Source organism: Bubalus bubalis, chromosome 6 (assembly GCF_019923935.1).
Source record: "Bubalus bubalis isolate 160015118507 breed Murrah chromosome 6, NDDB_SH_1, whole genome shotgun sequence".
Taxonomy (NCBI): Eukaryota; Metazoa; Chordata; class Mammalia; order Artiodactyla; family Bovidae; genus Bubalus; species Bubalus bubalis.
In genome coordinates this window covers 85420806-85440819 of record NC_059162.1, presented here as the reverse complement: position 1 = coordinate 85440819, position 20014 = coordinate 85420806, and the positions used below count along the sequence as shown (strand labels likewise).

The following is a 20014-nucleotide window of genomic DNA, read 5'->3' as shown; positions in this document are numbered from 1 at the left end:
CTCAAGCGCACATGGAACCTTCTCCAGGATAGATCACATCCTGGGCCATAAAGCTAGCCTTGGTAAATTAAAAAAAAAATAGAAATCATTCCAAGCATCTTTTCTGACCACAATGCAGTAAGATTAGATCTCAATTACAGGAGAAAAACTATTAAAAATTCCAACATATGGAGGCTGAACAACACGCTGCTGAATAACCAACAAATCACAGAAGAAATCAAAAAAGATATCAAAATTTGCATAGAAATGAATGAAAATGAAAACACAACAACCCAAAACCTGTGGGACATGGTAAAAGCAGTCCTAAGGGGAAAGTTCATAGCAATACAGGCACACCTCAAGAAACAAGAAAAAAGTCAAATAAATAACCTAACTCTACACCTAAAGCAACTAGAAAAGGAAGAAATGAAGAACCCTAGGGTTAGTAGAAGGAAAGAAATCTTAAAACTTAGAGCAGAAATAAATGCAAAAGAAAGAAAAGAGATCATAGCAAAAATCAACAAAACCAAAAGCTGGTTTTTTGAAAGGATAAATAAAATTGACAAACCATTAGCCAGACTCATCAAGAAACAAAGGGAGAAAAATCAAATCAATAAAATTAGAAATGAAAATGGAGAGATCACAACAGACAACATAGAAATACAAAGGATCATAAGAGAGTACTATCAACAATTATATGCCAATAAAATGGACAACGTGGAAGAAATGGACAAATTCTTAGAAAAGTACAACTTTCCAAAACTCGACCAGGAAGAAATAGAAAATCTTAACAGACCCATCACAAGCACGGAAATTGAAACTGTAATCAAAAATCTTCCAGCAAACAAAAGCCCAGGTCCAGATGGCTTCACAGCTGAATTCTACCAAAAATTTAGAGAAGAGCTAACACCTATCCTGCTCAAACTCTTCCAGAAAATTGCAGAGGATGGTAAACTTCCAAACTCATTCTATGAGGCCACCATCACCCTAATACCAAAACCTGACAAAGATCCCACAAAAAAAGAAAACTACAGGCCAATATCACTGATGAACATAGATGCAAAAATCCTTAACAAAATTCTAGCAATCAGAATCCAACAGCACATTAAAAAGATCATACACCATGACCAAGTGGGCTTTATCCCAGGGACGTAAGGATTCTTCAGTATCCGCAAATCAATCAATGTAATACACCCCATTAACAAATTGAAAAATAAAAACCATATGATTATCTCAATAGATGCAGAGAAAGCCTTTGACAAAATTCAACATCCATTTATGATCAAAACTCTCCAGAAAGCAGGAATAGAAGGAACATACCTCAACATAATAAAAGCTATATATGACAAACCCACAGCAAACATTATCCTCAATGGTGAAAAATTGAAAGCATTTCCTCTAAAGTCAGGAACAAGACAAGGGTGCCCACTTTCACCATTACTATTCAACATAGTTTTTGAAGTTTTGGCCACAGCAATCAGAGCAGAAAAAGAAATAAAAGGAATCCAAATTGGAAAAGAAAAAGTAAAGCTCTCACTATTTGCAGATGACATGATCCTCTACATAGAAAACCCTAAAGACTCCACCAGAAAATTACTAGAACTAATCAATGACTATAGTAAAGTTGCAGGATATAAAATCAACACACAGAAATCCCTTGCATTCCTATACACTAATAATGAGAAAACAGAAAGAGAAATTAAGGAAACAATTCCATTCACCATTGCAACGGAAAGAATAAAATACTTAGGAATATATCTACCTAAAGAAACTAAAGACCTATATATAGAAAACTATAAAACACTGGTGAAAGAAGTCAAAGAGGACACTAATAGATGGAGAAATATACCATGTTCATGGATTGGAAGAATCAAGATAGTGAAAATGAGTATACTACCCAAAGCAATTTATAGATTCAATGCAATCCCTATCAAGCTACCAACAGTATTCTTCACAGAGCTAGAACAAATATTTTCACAATTTGTATGGAAATACAAAAAACCTCGAATAGCCAAAGCGATCTTGAGAAAGAAGAATGGAACTGGAGGAATCAACCGACCTGACTTCAGGCTCTACTACAAAGCCACAGTTATCAAGACAGTATGGTACTGGCACAAAGACAGAAATATAGATCAATGGAAAAAAATAGAAAGCCCAGAGATAAATCCATGCATATATGGACACCTTATCTTTGACAAAGGAGGCAAGAATATACAATGGATTAAAGACAATCTCTTTAACAAGTGGTGCTGGGAAAACTGGTCAACCACTTGTAAAAGAATGAAACTAGAACACTTTCTAACACCATACACAAAAATAAACTCAAAATGGATTAAAGATCTCAACGTAAGACCAGAAACTATAAAACTCCTAGAGGAGAACATAGGCAAAACACTCTCTGACATACATCACAGCAGGATCCTCTATGACCCACCTCCCAGAATATTGGAAATAAAAGCAAAAATAAACAAATAGGACCTAATTAACCCTAAAAGCTTCTGCACATCAAAGGAAACTATTAGCAAGGTGAAAAGACAGCCTTCAGAATGGGAGAAGATAATAGCAAATGAAGCAACTGACAAACAACTAATCTCGAGAATATACAAGCAACTCCTACAGCTCAACTCCAGAAAAATAAATGACCCAATCAAAAAATGGGCCAAAGAACTAAATAGACATTTCTCCAAAGAAGACATACAGATGGCTAACAAACACATGAAAAGATGCTCAACATCACTCATTATCAGAGAAATGCAAATCAAAACCACTGTGAGGTACCATTTCACACCAGTCAGAATGGCTGCGATCCAAAAGTCTACAAGTAATAAATGCTGGAGAGGGTGTGGAGAAAAGGGAACCCTCTTACACTGTTGGTGGGAATGCAAACTAGTACAGCCACTATGGAGAACAGTGTGGAGATTCCTTAAAAAACTGGAAATAGAACTGCCTTATGACCCAGCAATCCCACTGCTGGGCATACACACTGAGGAAACCAGAAGGGAAAGAGACACGTGTACCCCAATGTTCATCGCAGCACTGTTTATAATAGCCAGGACATGGAAGCAACCTAGATGTCCATTAGCAGATGAATGGATAAGAAAGCAGTGGTACATATACACAATGGAGTATTACTCGGCCATTAAAAAGAATACATTTGAATCAGTTCTAATGAGGTGGATGAAACTGGAGCCTATTATACAGAGTGAAGTAAGCCAGAAAGAAAAACACCAATACAGTATACTAACGCATATATATGGAATTTAGAAAGATGGTAACAATAACCCTGTGTACGAGACAGCAAAAGAGACACTGATGTATAGAACAGTCTTATGGACTCTGTGGGAGAGGGAGAGGGTGGGAAGATTTGGGAGAATGGCATTGAAACATGTAAAATATCATGTATGAAACGAGTTGCCAGTCCAGGTTTGATGCACGATACTGGATGCTTGGGGCTGGTGTACTGGGACGACCCAGAGGGATGGTATGGGGAGGGAGGAGGGAGGAGGGTTCAGGATGGGGAACACATGTATACCTGTGGCGGATTCATTTTGATGTTTGGCAAAGCTAATACAATTATGTAAAGTTTAAAAAGAAAATAAAATAATAAAAAAAAGAACTTTTAGCACCTCTTTGCCCATCAGAAGCCAAGCAAATATAAACAGCCAGTTGTGAGAATATGTCCTAGGTTGTCTAGAAGAGTTTTAATGTCATGTGATTTTATTCTCTTTATTTTTAATTGAAGTATAGTTGGTTTATAAATACACATACACAGACACACACACACACATATGTATATATATTTAGGCTTCCCAGGTGGTGGTAGTGGTAAGGAACTTATATACCAGTGCAGGAGACGGAAGAGACGTGGGTTTGATCCCTCAGTCGAGGAGATCCCCTGGAGGAGGACATGGCAACCCACTCTAGTATTCTTGTTTGGGGAATCCTGATGGGCAGAGGAGCCTGGTGGGCTATGGTCCACAGTGTCACATAGAGCTGGACACAACTGAAGCAACTTAGCATGCATGCATGGATGTACATGTACAAACACACTTTTTCAGATTTTTTTTCCCTTACTGCCGGGAGCCGGCATATTGCATATTGAGTGAGGATCTGTAATAGCTCAACTGGAATTCTATCACTGCCGGGAGCCAGCGTGAGGAACTCCGCCCATGACAAAGGTCATGAGGAAGGAGGCTCGGCATACGCAAAGGCGGGATCGAGCCTCAGGAGTCCCCCTGGAAATTCTTGAGCATCTACCCCCAAAACCAGAGTCTGCCTACTTTCTGCTTTGTGCTTTCACCTACACCTCTGACTTTATGGGGGCTGTCCCCCACTACCTCTCTCTGAAAAAAGAGTTAGCTTACAGCTCCAGTTAACAATTCCTGGATGTGACAGTGTTTCAACCTACAAACTCCTTTGGAAATCCTCTAGCCTGCCTGAATAGGTTTTTCCGGCCATATGTGATTGCTCAGAGCCTCCCAACTGTGAGAGGCATGAGATGTTCTAAACTGTCTAAACACAGATTCCTTTGAGCAGTTAAAAGATTGATTAGAAATTGTATTGGTGAAGGGTTTTTCACTTGTTGGGCCAATGTTTGCTGCTAAGTCTCCATATCCCTTACCTGCTGTGTCCCTGGCAGTGTATTGATTAATATAATTGGTGTAGGTGGTGGCTTTGGTGTTTGTAACCTGGGACCCTTGAGTTAACTCTTTTTCTTGTTATAGCCCACCACACTTTTGCTCTGTAGGAATGCAACTTTATCTAATGCTTTTGGAGGGTGGCTCCTGACCAATCACCTTTAGAGAAAAGTAAGTTTTCTGAAGAAAGGGTCTTAAAATGTTAACAGGCCTCCAGGCCAGAAGATGATGCAAATCACCTAAGCTTTTGCATATGATAAGTTTGCAGGAAGAAAGTCTGGCTTGCTGCATGACTCTACCCCTTCCCCCATTATCCTCTATGCATAACTTAAGGTATAAAAACTACTTTGAAAAATAAAGTGCAGGCCTTGTTCACCAAAACTTGGTCTCCCCATGTCGCTCTCTCTTTCAACTTCTGGCTGAGTCTCCATCTGGAGCGCGGAACCCGCCATGCTTGCTAATTATGCCTGGGCTTCTAAGATCCGACCGGGGAGGCCTCAGTGTCTCCTCTCCTTCGGGAGAACGGAAGGACGCCTGCGGCCTACGTAAGTGGTGCAAACTTCTTGTCTTGAAGTTTTATTGGTCTCCCGCGTAAACCAAGCTACTCAGCCTCTTTTCTCCACTGAATTTTCCTACTGAGCTATCCTCATTCTATTACTCTTTGTATCCTTAATTAACGTGTAATTAAGCAGTTGTTTCCTGACCCTCGCCTATGCTGTCTCTCCTTCGAATACCCTGGATCAGCTGGGGCTGGACCCCGGCACCTTACAGGTTATTACTATATAATTCCTGTATAGTCTAGTTCCCTGTGCTATATAGTAGGCCTTGTTGGTTGTCTATGTCATATACTGTTGTTGTTCAGTTGCTCAGTCATGTCTGACTCTTTGCCACCCCGTGGACGTCAGCACTTCAGGTTTCCCTGTCCTTCACCATCTCCCAGAACTTGCTCAAGCTCATGTTCATCTAGTCAGTGATACTATTCAACCGTCTCATCCTCTGTTGTCCCCTTCTCCTCCTGCTTTCAATCTTTTCCAGCATCAGGGTCTCTTCTAATGAGTCAGCTCTTCGCATCAAGTGGCCAAAGTATTGGTGCTTCAGCATCAATCCTTCCAATGAATATTCAGGGCTGATTTCCTTTAGGAATGACTGGTTTGATCTCCTTGCAGTCCAAGGGAATCTCAAGAGTCTTCTCCAACATCACGTTCAAAAGCATCCATTCTTCAGTGCTCAGCTTTCATTATGGTCCAACTCTCACATCCACACATGACTACTGGAAAAACCATAGCTTTGACTATATGGACCTTGGTTGGCAAAGTAATGTCTCTGCTTTTCAACATGCTGTCTAGGTTGGTCATAGCTTTTCTTCCAAGGAGCAAGTGTCTTTTAATTTCATGGCTGCAGTCACCATCACAGTGATTTTGGAGCCCAAGAATTTAGTCTGTTACTGTTTTCATTGTTTCCCCATCTATTTGCCATGAAGTGATGGGACCAGATGCCATAATCTTAGTTTTTTGAATGTTGAGAGTTGTAAGCCAGCTTTTTCACTCTTCTTTTTCACCTTCATCAAGAGGCTCTTTAGTTCTTCTTTGCTTTATATATAGCAGTGTGCATATATTAATCCCAAATTCCTGATTTATTCCTCCATTCCTTTCCCTTTTGGTAATCATAAATTTTTCTGTGTTTATGGATCTACTTCTGTTTTGTATAAGTTCACTTGTATCTTCCCCCCCGCCCTCAGATTCCACACATAAGCAATATCATATTCTATTTCTTTTTTTCTTTTTGGCATGGTTCACTTAGTATGATGATCTCTGGGTTCATCCATGTTGTTGCAAATGGCATTATTTCATTCTTTTTATAGCTGAGTAATATTACTTTGTAACATCTTCTTTATCCATTTATCTATTGATGGACATTTAGGTTGCTTCCGTTTCGTGGCTATTGTAAATAGTGCTGCAATGAACAATGGGGTGCGTGGATCTTTTCAAACTCTGACTTTCTCTAGATACATGCCCAGGAGTAGGATTGCTGGGTTTATGCTAGCTTTTTAATATTTAAGCTTTATGGTAGCTTTTTAATATTTTTAAGGAACCTCCATAAATTCATTAGATATGTAACTAGTTCATTTTGCTTATACTTAATAAAATTTTTCTATACCTGGCATCACAAATCAGAAAACTTCTTTGTCAGTGTAGAAAATATAACCTCCAGAGCTTCATGTCACTTTGGGTACAAGAACAGAGAAGGCATAGGTTAGCAGAACCACCAGCCAGATAAGCTGATGATTACATCAGCGGCTACAAGGGCTAGTCATGGAAAAGAAGGTTGGAAAAGTAGCACTCTCCAGGAATTTTAATTAACATACAAAGATCTGATATTAGCACAGATCTGGAAATAAACTTAAGGAGAAGCGTCTCCTGTCTGCTACACTTCTTGAAATTCCTTCCTCTTAGGAGGGCCAGGCTTAAGGCTACATCTTCTGACCTGCTGAACAACAACACAACAACAAAAACCCAGATCTATTGATATTTCCACATTGCATAACATTTATTTTTTAGAGCTGTTAGAAGTTAGCAAATATTTGGCAAGGTTTCTGGACAAAATGGCACCAGACACTCTCATGCCCCTTCTTGATTATTTGCTGATAGAAGGGGAAGGAAATTACAGGACATATTTTCTAAGTACTGAACTTGGACATTGCCTGATTTAAGTGATATATGACCAATGAAATCCTTAAGGTCCTCTAATAAAATATCTTCTTTATCCCATATTCTTTACATTACTCTAGGACCTCCAAAGAGCCCTTGACATCTTAAACATAGCAATGGGTTTTTGCTGCCACAAAAGGCAATATAATTCTAATCACAGTAGCAGGTGCCAGATGCCCCACGTTGAGTCAGAGAGGTCAGGATTGAAGGACAAGGTCTGTGAACCTGATTCTAGATTCAGGCAGATCCGAGTTCAAATTCTAATGTCATTCAAACTTTAAAAATGGCCTTTCATGAGCATTCTGAGTCTCTTGTGTGCATTCTCTCATTTAATTGAGACAACCATCTCATGAGACATGTAAATGACTTGCCTGTGGACATGCTGATTAATGGGGCAGCCAGGATTTAAACTCTGGCTTCAAATTCTGCACCCTTAACTCTATGGCCTTACACATGAAATGTAATAAAACTTGGTTTCAGTTATATTTCCCCCCTCTTTAGAATTCCATGAACATGGTTCCAGGGTCTTCTGATGTTTATTATTGTAGCTTTTATTTTTTAACGTTAAACTTTATTATGGTGTTTAAATGCCAGATTGAAAGAAGCAAACTACAGTTGACCCTTGAACAGTGTGATGAGGGGTGGGGTGTGTTAGGGGTGCTAACTCTCTGCCCAGTCAAAAATTCAGGTATAATTTATAGCTGGTCCTCCATATTAGAGGTTCCTCCTTTCCACTGGTCCACTTTGCAGAAGTGTGAGGTCAGTCTTATTTGGATATATTTATAATTATTTTTAAATTTATTTGCTTTGATTTAGTTTAATTTTGTTTTGGCTACATCCTTAAATAATTCACGTTGTCTCAGTAGCACAAAAGTTTTGTCAGCAGAAACATGGATGCTTTTTTTTTTTTCTTAATTTAGTTTATATCTTAATGAATTCATTGTCTGTACACAGGGTTTTTCTTTTTTCTTACTTCTGCAAAGTTTTTTTAGCTGTGACCTTTTGTTTAATGTCTTGTCCAGTTCTTCTAGTTTCTTATTCCACAATATCAAAGCATCTTAGTTCAGTCTCTATTCTTATTCTTTTATCTCGACTATTCTTTTTCATTTTTTCCTCTAGATATTGTGTAAACTTCTCAATTCTGATGTTCTGAATTAGATTTATTTTAGTGTTAATTTTGCTAATCATTAATTTCTGGTTATCACATTTTCTTTTGTAAGTAATATTTGATTAAAATACAGTCCTAGCTATTTGTTATGTATTGTTTTTGGCTGCTTTCAGGCTACAATGACATAGTTGAATAGTTACAACAGACTATACACCCACAAAGCCTATAAACTTTACTATGTAACCCTTTATAAAAAAGGTTTGTTGACCTAAACATTTAAATAAGTGTCTTAATATCATAGAATATCTAGCAATATTCAGCTTTCCTTGATTGTATTATACTTTTTAAATTGAGATATAATTGACATATAAAATATTAGCTTTGAGTGTACAACATAATGATTCAATATGTGTGGATTGCAAAATGATCCAATAAGTCTAGTTAACATCCATCACCAAACATAGTTATAATCCCAGCTACCTCTTCATTATGCTGTAGAAGTTTCAGTTTCCTTGAACCTAGCTACATTTCACCAAGTTCAGTTTAATTTCTTCTTTTCATTTTAGTGCTTTTTGCATTTCATTTTAATAGTCTTTTAATCTCATTATGCTTATTACTTTCCAATTCATTTCAACAGAGACATGGCTCTTTTTATCCTATAGAGAATACCAATGTCTTTCTAAATGTTTTCTAGTTTCTAGAGTAAATCATTTTCAGAAGTTTGCTGTTATTTGGAGTCTGCAGGATCATGGTTACTTTCCTTGTTCTACAGTATTTTTAAAAATTAGGCCTCATACATTGGGGTTTTCTCTTTATTTGGTGTCAAATGAGAAACTGTTCATATTCAATACAGCACAGTAGGAGAATTTAATAGGTTTCCTTTGGCCCTACTCTCTGCTCATCCAGCCCCTCAGTCAAGGGGCAGTGACAACTCCTACCATTTGGTGCTCCTTAGACATTTTCCTGGTGCCTCTCAGTTGGGACCACTTCAGAGGTGGGATCTTCCCATCACAGCTGTTGGATATCAGACACTAGGTTGCTGTAGTGTGTCATAATGGGTACACTTGTTGACCTGAAACGGACTGCCAGATATTTCTCCAGCAAAGGCAGGTTTATTCAGGATCAGTAAAGTACTCTTGCCTGGAAAATCCCATGGATGGAGGAGCCTGGAAAGCTGCGGTCTATGGGGTTGCTGAGGGTCAGACATGACTGAGCAATTTCACTTTCACTTTTCACTTTCATGCATTGGAGAAGGAAATGGCAACCCACTCCAGTGTTCTCGCCTGGAGAATCCCAGGGGCGGGGGAGCCTGGTGGGCTGGCGTCTATGGGGTCACACGGAGTCGAACACGACTGGAGCGACTTAGCAGCAGCAGCAGCAGAGATTTGTAATTTGTGGTCTCCAATCATAGTGAGCCCTGCTCAAGTGCCCCAGACAGCAAGGGAAAGAGAACACACTTTTTAGAGAAAGGAAAGGGGGTTGGGAGGGCTTCTTACCAAGAAAGAGGAATCTTCCTTCTAGTATCGTGGGGCATGAGAGCTCCCCTCTTCTGGACTCTCAACTCTGACATTTCTGTATATTCATTTTTCACACACTTCCCAACATACACAACTACCAGGGAGCACCTCTTTCTGCTCCCACCTACATGATGTTACATTTCCAGGATGACATTTCACCGGATGCAAATACCACAGCCGAGCTTAGCCATTTCTGCCTTCCTCACACCAACTTTATGCTCTGTCATTCCCAGGAGTTGTGATCTCTGTACAGATACAGAGAAGTAGTATGAGGGTAAGTGTTCAGTTCAGTTCAGTTCAGTCGCTCAGTCATGTCCGACTCTTTGCAACCCCATGAATTGCAGCACGCCAGGCCTCCCTGTCCATCACCAACTCCTGGAGTTCACTCAGACTCACGTCCATCGAGTTGGTGATGCCATCCAGCCATGTCATCCTCTGTCGTCCCCTTCTCCTCCTGCCCCCAATCCCTCCCAGCATCAGAGTCTTTTCCAATGATTCAACTCTTTGCATGAGGTGGCCAAAGTACTGGAGTTTCAGCTTCAGCATCATTCCTTCCAAAGTGTACTGGTATGTAAACTTGGATGAGAGAAGGAGAGGAAGGAACTGTACTCAAAGAGATACAGAAAGTAGTACCTATGTAATTTGCTTAAGACTTGGGGCCTTCAAATCAAGGAGAAGACTGTGGTGAAGGGACAAAAATATCTTCTGTTCTTGGCACTTTCCATAAGTAGGCAGGACAAAGCTTGGGGCACCAAGATTTTCCCAGATTCCATTGTTCTTAGCCAGTGGAGATTCTTTCTAGATTCTGACATTAGAGTGGCTATTAGTTTTTGCTTCTGGTATTTTTTTTTTTCTTGCCACTTCATTTGTTCATTGGAATTTTAATAAAATTAAAATGTCATCTCTGAAGGAGACGACATTTTACACAAAACTCCTATATATTAACACAAAACCCCAAAGTCTAACTATAGTAAAAACTCAAAATGGGGGCTATTTTATAGAAACACCCTTATAATCTTGATGATGTTTCATACAGGATTCACTCAAGCATGTGTGGTACTTCCTTCTGAAACTCATCACCTTTCTTTACCTTGTGAAATGTATACTCTGGCCAAAATGGACAGTCTGTGGTTCTCCAAACTTGTTATGTTCTTTCTTGCTTTTTTATCTTGGCACATACTGCTCCTTCTGTCTCTGAGATACTCCTTTCCATCTCTCATCTGATTGGCTCCTACAAGTCCCACCAAGTTCCGCTGAGTGTTTAGTAGTACTGAAGAGCCAGCTCTGTTCAGACTGCTAGAATTATAGGTTAAGTCCCATGATTTGAAAAGTTAAATCATTGAAGCCATTCCCTTGAGAATCCTGCAATCTACTATTCCAACTGAGGGGCACAACATATTCTAGGAAAAGGAGGTGGGTAGAAAGAAGACCATGGAAGAGACTGTTAGCCTGCAGGGGGCTGTATAGTCTGCTAGGGTTGCTATTTAAAAAAAGAAAAAAAAAAAAAAAAAAAAAGGTGGGAGGGGGGGCTTCCCTGGTGGCTCATTTGGTAAAGAATCTGCCTGCAATGTGGGAGACCTGGGTTTGATCCCTGGGTTGGGGAGGGTATGGCAACCCACTCTAGTATTCTTGCCTAGAGAATCCCCATGGACAGAGGAGCTTGATGGGTTGCAGTCCATGCAGTCACAGAGTCAGACACGACTGAGCAGCCGAACTGAACTGAACACAGTGTCTTTTCTCTGTAAGAGCCCATCCTTGGAGTCTGTCTGTGTGTCTACATTTCCTCCTTATAAAGACACCAGTCAGATTGGATGGAGGCTTACTCTAATGACCTTATCTTAGTCATCTCTTTAAAGATCTTATCTTCAAATACATGGTCTAAAGGCTGGGAGTTAGGGATTCAACATATGAATTTAGGGGGATACAATTCAACCCACAATAGGAAGAAAGGTTTAAAGAGTCCCAACTTTGGGGACAATTTACTTAAGGACTCTGAAAGTGAAAGTTGCTCAATCATGTCTGACTCTTTACGACCCCATGGACTATACAGTCCATGGAATTCTCCAGGCCACAATACTGGAGTGGGTAGCCTTTCCCTAGACTCTGAACCTCATTTTATTCATCTGTGAGGGGGGTATAAAAACATTAATTTGTAGGACTGTTGGAAATATAAAATGAGATATGCCATGTAGAGCATATAGCCCTATTTGTGAACAGAGTAGGTGGAGATACATCAATCCTTCTGAGTCAGGGGGTTATCTTGGTTCTTATTTAACTCAGCTGCTGGAAAAGCTCATCCAACTGCAGCATCTTTCTCTGCTTTCATCTTCCTAATCATGTAGCCTAAATTGTATTCTTCTCACCTTCCATTTAGCCGTGAGAAGCTGTCTTTACTTGGTAGACAGGCAATAAACTCTCAAATCTAGACAAAACGATTTGTCTTTTTTCATTTAACAGGTGGAAATGTAATGTTCAGAGAAATCAGTGACTTGTCCATGTTCTCAAAGCCAATGTATATGACTGTTGGGATTTCCATCTAGGCCTGTGTGATTACAGAGCTCACATTGCCTTTCTGCATAGATGGGGGCTGAAGGGGCAGTGGAGGTGCTCTACCAGTGAGGAGATGCTACCTGCAAGCCCTGGGGTTCCTTGGATCATACCTGATCCTGGAACTAAAGCCTATTCACTTTTGTATTCATAACCTACACCTCCCCTGGGTCCTAGGGCAGGAAGATACTGAGTTCCTCAAAATCCAAACCCGTGTTCAGCACCAAGCCCAAGGTTAGAGCTGACTGTGAAATGCAGGCAGATTGCCTAAAGCCCTGTGCCTGGGCACCATCCTATAGGCCTTTAAATTTCACAGGAGTTGTAGGAGAGTTGTTACAGTGTATTAAAAGCCAAGAACCTGAAGCTAGAGAGCCTGTATTGACTTAGTCTTACTGATGAATTCATTTATCAGTTACATACTAGTTTTAGCTTCTCAGTGCTCCAGCTTCCTCATTTGAAAAGTAATAGTACCTATTTCATGAAGTATGTGCAAGGATTAAAAGAGTTAATATTTATAAAGCACTTAGAACATTGCCTGAGAATATAGTAAGCACTATATAAATGTTGGCTACTACTACTACTAACTTTATTAGCAATATTACTATTAGAATTCTTACCCCATAGGAATTACAGGCTCTGGAAGAGAAGATTGTAATTAATGAACTCTTAAAAGCCAGATCTGGTTTCCAAGACCCAACCAATGGGCGGTTTCATACCATACCTCTAATAGCTCACAATTTTCCTATTCCCTTACAATCTTCCTATTCCCATTAAAAAGCAATTGCTGAATTGGACACCTCATGTTTCCTTTATCTCTTAAAATCCTCTGGTTGTTCCTGGGATTATCAGACCAGTCCTTCTCAACCTAATTGCACTCCCAATAATGGGCCAGATGTGTATGATAAGGTCTACTTGGGGCTGTGTCAATTGTGCCGCTCTATTTATGAAGCCACCCATAGCAGCTTCATTATTTATCCCCTCCCCCGACACAATTTGGCTTGAGTGCCTATGTTTTAAACTGGGTTTGAAGCATTTAATTTTGCCAATACAATTTTAGAGTATTAGTTTGCCTCCTGTTCTCTCTCTGCTCTCCTTAATTACCATTTATTGCAAAGTCACACAGAAACATTAAATGCTAATTCTGACTTACACATTCCTGGCCAAGAACTGGGATAATAATTTTCATCCAACACAACCTGAATTCATTTTACATAAGGGTGATTCAGAGTAGAGATTTGAAATCGTAATCAAGTCTTTCTCAAAATCGCCTTACTCTGGCAGTCATTCACTAATGTCTTTGCTAATTGGTAGGCAAATGGCAAAAAACAAAATCTCAATGTTAAAACACACACACACATTCAGACATACAAAACAACAACTTTGCTGCAGCATGCTCGAAATTGTTCCTCTCATCAGCTCTTGCAATGTGACAGTTTAAGAAAAGAACACAACTCATTTTATTTGGTTAGATGGGGCTAATCCCACATCACCATAATCCCTCCTGATGTTTTATTGATTTTAAAGGACATTTAATCAGGAAGCAGCTCAGCACTAGAATCCTGCTAATTAGTAAGCAGCCACATTCCAAATGGGTTCCCAATAGAACAGCAGATTAATGGACAATATGTACTAAAATAATGATTCATGCATTCAGCTTCTAAAATGTATGTCTAAATTGCATCTTTAATCTCTTAAGGATATAGGTGTGCATACAAAGCCCTTAACGGAATGGATTTAATTCAACAGAAGAGCTTTAGCCAATGACTGTTTAATGAAACAGGTTTATCACTTATAAACACAATTCTTCATTGGCCTCATGGTTTTGATGTCCTTGAACATTCAAAGGTCAAAGATAGGTGAATAAAAAAATCAATGTGCTTCTCTGATAATACACATAAAATGGTAGGAAGCTGAGAATTTTCATATAAGTAGCCTAACCTCATTTGTTCTCTTTCACTCTTATCCTCATACTTTTATTTCCTGGAATCTTGGTTCTGGACCCGAACTTCTATCAAGCATACCAAGTATAACATGAACTTTGATACTTGCATTTTCATCTTTTATACCAGTGCCTGTGGGAGTCTCAGTTTTAGCTTGTTGATTTTCTACTCAGCTCTTAGTCCACTTGTTTGCTTTTCCTGCTTAACTGCCTCCCTCACCTTCACCCAACTACCTCCAACATTTTACAGAAGGAAAACTCCCATGTCCAAAACTGGTCTAGTGGAAATCCACTGGTTAGGCTCAACATGCCATTTACCACTTGATGTTCTCATAACCTTTATCACCATGTGATATGTCACATAGTCTATTTATAGTTTCTCTTCCCCTTTAGAATAGAAGCTTCATAAGGGAAGGGACTTTGTTTTATTCATATCTATATTCCCAACGATTAGAATAGTAATTGGTACACAGTAGGCACTCCATAATATTTGTTAAATGAATGAATAAATGGATTAATCAAATATTTACCCTGTGTCTATCATGTACCAAATACTGGCTTACAAGAAGATGGAATATAATGTGTCATGATCCTTGCCAGCAAGGAGATCACTATCGAGTCATTAAAATAACAAGTCATACAAATAAATACATAATTACAAATAGTAATAAGTGATAGGAAAGAATATTACTGAATGCTAAGAGAGAGTATAGCACAAAGAACATTATTTTAATGAGATGGTTAGGGAAAGCCTGCTTCAATTTGACCATGAGCTAAGGATTAGGGAAAATTTATGCATCTGCATTCCTCAGCATTTTGAAACTTTATTCTTCCCTTAGTTCAGTTCAATTCCATAAATATTTGTCAAATACTTACTAGGTGCCAGGCACTGCTCTATATACTTGGGATACATCAGTAAATAAAGTTTCTGCCTGCCCTATGGCACTACAGTCTATAGTCTATCCGAGATTAATTTATAACAACAATAAACATCATACATCAATAAGTTACCTAATACATTAATCGTTTGTAAGTATATAGAAGGAAGCAAAAAGAATGCAGGTTAAGGGGAAGAAAGGATGGGGGGACTACAATTTTGAATAATGTTTAGTGTAAGCCTATAAACAAGGTAACATTGGGCAAAAACTTATAGGAGGTGAAGGAGTTAGCATGAAGATATTTGGGGAAAGAATATTCTAGGTTGAGGAATCATTCAGAAGATAGGTACTAAGGTGGATGTGTGCCTGGTGTGTTTGAGGAAGAAGAGGAGAACAGTGTGACTGGAACAGAATGAGCAAACGAAATTATAGGTGGAGCCAGAGAAGTTGAAGAGGGCAGATTATGTAGAGCCCTTTATCAGGACTTCAATTTTCTTTTTCGTTTGAGTGAAATAACATCCTCTTGCAGTGTAATAAGCAGAGCAGTGACATTAACTGTTTTAGGCTTCAATAGACCACTGTAGCTTCTGTATTGAGGATAAACTAGGAACAAGGGAAAAGCAGAATTCAGTTACGAGGCCATTATAGTAATCCAGGAGAAACATAATGGTACCTTGGATGGGGTGTAGTTAAGTAATAATAGAGGTGGTGAGAAAGGAGCAGGATCTTGACATACTCTCAAGATAGGGTTGATTTATTCATGAATTACTGATGGATTGGATATAAAATGCCAGGAAAAGAAAAAAAAGACAAAGGTTACTGGCATGTTGTGTTTTCATTTGAATTCAGTTTAAAATATTGTTAATTTCCCTTGTGATTTCTTCTTTGACCTTTGGTTATTTATAAAGTATATTGTTTAGTTTCATAATGTTGGGAGAATTATGGGATTTTATTTTGCTTTATTTTTGGTTTTGTTTTATTTTTGCTTTTTGATTTCTAATTTATTTCTTTTGTGGTCAAGAAACATATTTTATATGATTTATTCCTTTTAAATTTAGTAAGAGTTGTTTTGTGGCTCAGGATAGGGTTTATCTTTTAAATATTTCATGAACACTTAAAAAGAATCTGTATTCTGCTGTTGTGTGGGGTGTAATTGCCACTTACATCAAGTTAGTTGATAATATAGTCCAAGTTTTCTATCAGTTCAGTTCAGTCACTCAGTTGTGTCCGACTCTTTGTGACCCCATGAACTGTAGCATGCCAGGCCTCTCTGTTCATCACCAACTCCCAGAGTTTACCCAACTCATGTCCATTGAGTTGGTGATGCCATCTAACCATCTCATCCTCTGTCATCCGCTTCTCCTCCTGCCCTCAATCTTTCCCAGCATCAGGGTCTTTTCAAATGAGTCAGCTCTTCACATCAGCTGGCCAAAATACTGGAGTTTCAGTTTTAACATCAGTCCTTCCAATGAACACCCAGGACCGATTTCCCTTAGGATGGACTGATTGGATCTCCCTGCAGTCCAAGGGACTCTCAAGAGTCTTTTCCAACACCACATTTCAAAAGCATCAATTCTTCTGCGCTCAGCCCTCTTTATAGTCCAACTCTCACATCCATACATGAGCACTGGAAAAACCAAGTTTTCTGTAGTCTTACTGATTTTCTGTCTACTTGTTTTTGTCAGTTACTGACAGAAATATGTTCAATTCTCTAAATAAAATTGTGAATTTGTCTATTCCACCTTCCAGATTTATGTTTTTAATTTATTAACTTGAAACTATGTTATTGAGGGCATGAACATTTAGGTCTGTATGTCCTTTTGATGAACTGAATTTCTGGCAATACCCCCTGATGTAGAATCTACTTTGTCTGACTTTAGTGTAACCATCTCAGCTTATTTTTCATTCATACCAATTAGTATGGTATATCACTTTCCATCCTTTTACTTTTACTGGGTCTGCCTTTATATTATAAAAGGGTTCATTTCAGACAGCATTTAGTTAGGTTTTGCTTTTTAAATGAAATCTGAAAATTGCTGCCTGTTAATTGGTGCATTTGAACCATTAATACTTACTGTAATTATTGATATAATTGCATTTAAATCTATCATCATTGTTTGCATTTATCTTCTACTTGTCCTATTTGTTTCTTGTTTGCTTTTCCTCCTTTTTTTGTTTATTCTTAGTATTTATATGTGATTATTCAATTTAAACTTCTCTATTAGTATTTTTGGGCCTGCCAGGTAGCTAAGTGGGTAAAGAACCCACTTCCCAATGCAGGAGACTGCCTGCAATGCAGGAGACCTGGGTTTAATCCCTGGGTCAGGAAGAGCCCCTGCAGAAGGAAATGGCAACCCCCTTCAGTATTCTTGCCTGGAAAATCCCTTGGACAGAGGAGCCTGGTGGGCTATAATCCACAGGGTCACAAAAGAGTTGAACATGACTTAGTGACTAAACAACAATTCATATTTTTAACGGAATACTCTTCCTTCAACCAAAATTATACTACTTAGCTGAGAGTATACAGGTATTTTTACAGTACACTTTTATTTCCCCTCCCAGTATTTTATGCTGTTGTCAAATGCTGCCCTCTATTATGTTACAAACTCCACAGTACATTGTTATTATTGTTATCTTAAACAATTGATTATTATTTAAAGAGATTTTTAAAAATAAGGAAATTGTATTTTTATTCATTGACATATTATGTCCAATACTTTTCATTTCTTTGTGCAGATTAAAAATGATTATTTTCCTTCTGCCCAAGGCCTTCTTTTACTATTTCTTGCAGTACTGCTCTGATGGTTATGAATTCTCTCATCTTTTGTCCTACCTGCATTGGAGGTAGACTCTTTACCATTAGCACAACCTAGGAAGTCCTTGTATGTGTAAAAAACATCTTAATTTCTATTAGTTTTTGAAGCAGTTTTGCTGGATGTAGGATTTCAGGATGATCATTTTTCCTTCAAGACTTTAAGGATGTTATTCTACGGTCTTATTGTTTATGTGTCTAATGATAAATCTGTCATAATTCTTATCTTTGATAAATCTGTCATAATTCTTATCTTTGTTGCTCTTTATGTAATTTGTCATTTTCCCTTGTCCATTTAAGGTTTTTAATTTACTACTAGTTTAAGCAATCTGATTATAAGGAGCCTTGGTATGGTTTACTTCAAATTCCTTATATTTGAAGTTCATTAAACTTCTTAGGTCCATGTCTTTATAGTTTTTTCAATTTTGGAAAATTACAGCCATTATTTTTTTCAACATTCTTTTCTTTCCCTATATTTGTCTTATCTCCTTCTGAGACTCCAGTTTCTAATGCATTGCTGCTGCTGCTGCTAAGTCGCTTCAGTCGTGTCCAACTCTGTGCGACCCCACAGACGGCAGCCCACGAGGCTCCCCCGTCCCTGGGATTCTCGAGGCAAGAACACTGGAGTGACTTGCCATTTCCTTCTCCAATGCATGAAAGTGAAAAGTGAAAGTGAAGTTGCTGAGTCTTGTCTGACTCCTAGCGACCCCATGGACTGCGGCCCACCAGCCTCCTCCGTCCATGGGATTTTCCAGGCAAGAGTACTGGAGTGGGGTGCCATTGCCTTCTCCATCTAATGCATTAGGTTTCACTATAGCATAATACCATTCTGAGGACTCTAATCCATCCCACATGTGTTCCTCTCTGACTGGTATAAATTTGAACTATTCCCAACTCTGTGTGACCCACTCCAGTGTTCTTGCCTGGAGAATCCCAGGGGCGGGGGAGCCTGGTGGACTGCCATCTATGGGGTCGCACAGAGTTGGACATGACTGAAGCGACTTAGCAGCAGCAGCAGCAGCAGCAGCAGCAACTCTGTGTGAGATCTAAAATTTTCTCCTCTTTTTCCTCTTGATGTTTCTTTTGCTGGCCTTGGGTAGTTTCCTCAAATGCATACATTAGCCAAGTTTGCACGGGAAGACTTCAGGGTAACTCTTTGGAAGTCTCTAGAAAGGCCTCTTAGGGTATCTCGCCTCATTGCTATGTTGTACCAAGTATTCTAGACTTCTTGGCCTTCCTGAACTTCATACTCTATTCCTTTAGCTCAAGGAGAATGCTGGGCTAAGTTTGGAGTCCTCTTTCTTGTTCAGTAAACTGGGCTTACCTCATTTCCTTCTCTCAGGAATCACTGTTCTGTGCTTCCTGATGTCCAAAGTAGTCCAGAAAGTATCATTTCATATATTTTGTCCTATATTTTAGTTGTTTAGAATGACATGGTAAATCTGACTTGCCATTTACCAGCAAACTGGAAGTGGAAGTTTATGGCTTTCATTTTTCTATGGCCAAAAAGATCCTATGATCTTAATATAAACAAACATCTATTAACTCTGTCTTTAGGTAATAAACTGATCGTTTCACATATAAAATTTTAGCCTAGAGACAAACTTATGTATTTGGTATTCTAATAAAGGACTGTGTAAATACAAAAATCAACTTACTTTATTTCATCTTGGTAACCCAAATCTTGATGGTTAAGCAATGTTTCCAAAAGACTCAAAGTCAGATATAATCCATGTTTCCCACATATAGCTCTGACCTGAAAATAAGAAAAAAATTTGAAATTTCAGTATAATTAAATTGATTTGAATTTCCTTCCCATTATTAGAACTTATATAATTTGGACAAAAAATGAATAACCAGGAGTGGACTATACCACTAGAATAATATTT

General features: G+C 38.7%; 1 protein-coding gene across 1 annotated transcript in view; it reads right to left on the bottom strand.

Moving 5' to 3' along the window:
* C6H1orf87 (chromosome 6 C1orf87 homolog) overlaps positions 1-20014 on the bottom strand; it is a 95332-nt gene that overhangs the window by 28696 nt on the left and 46622 nt on the right. The window contains exon 8 of the mRNA XM_044944908.2: positions 19784-19881. Coding sequence (XP_044800843.2) covers positions 19784-19881 — 98 coding nt within the window. The remainder of the gene's footprint in view (positions 1-19783; positions 19882-20014) is intronic.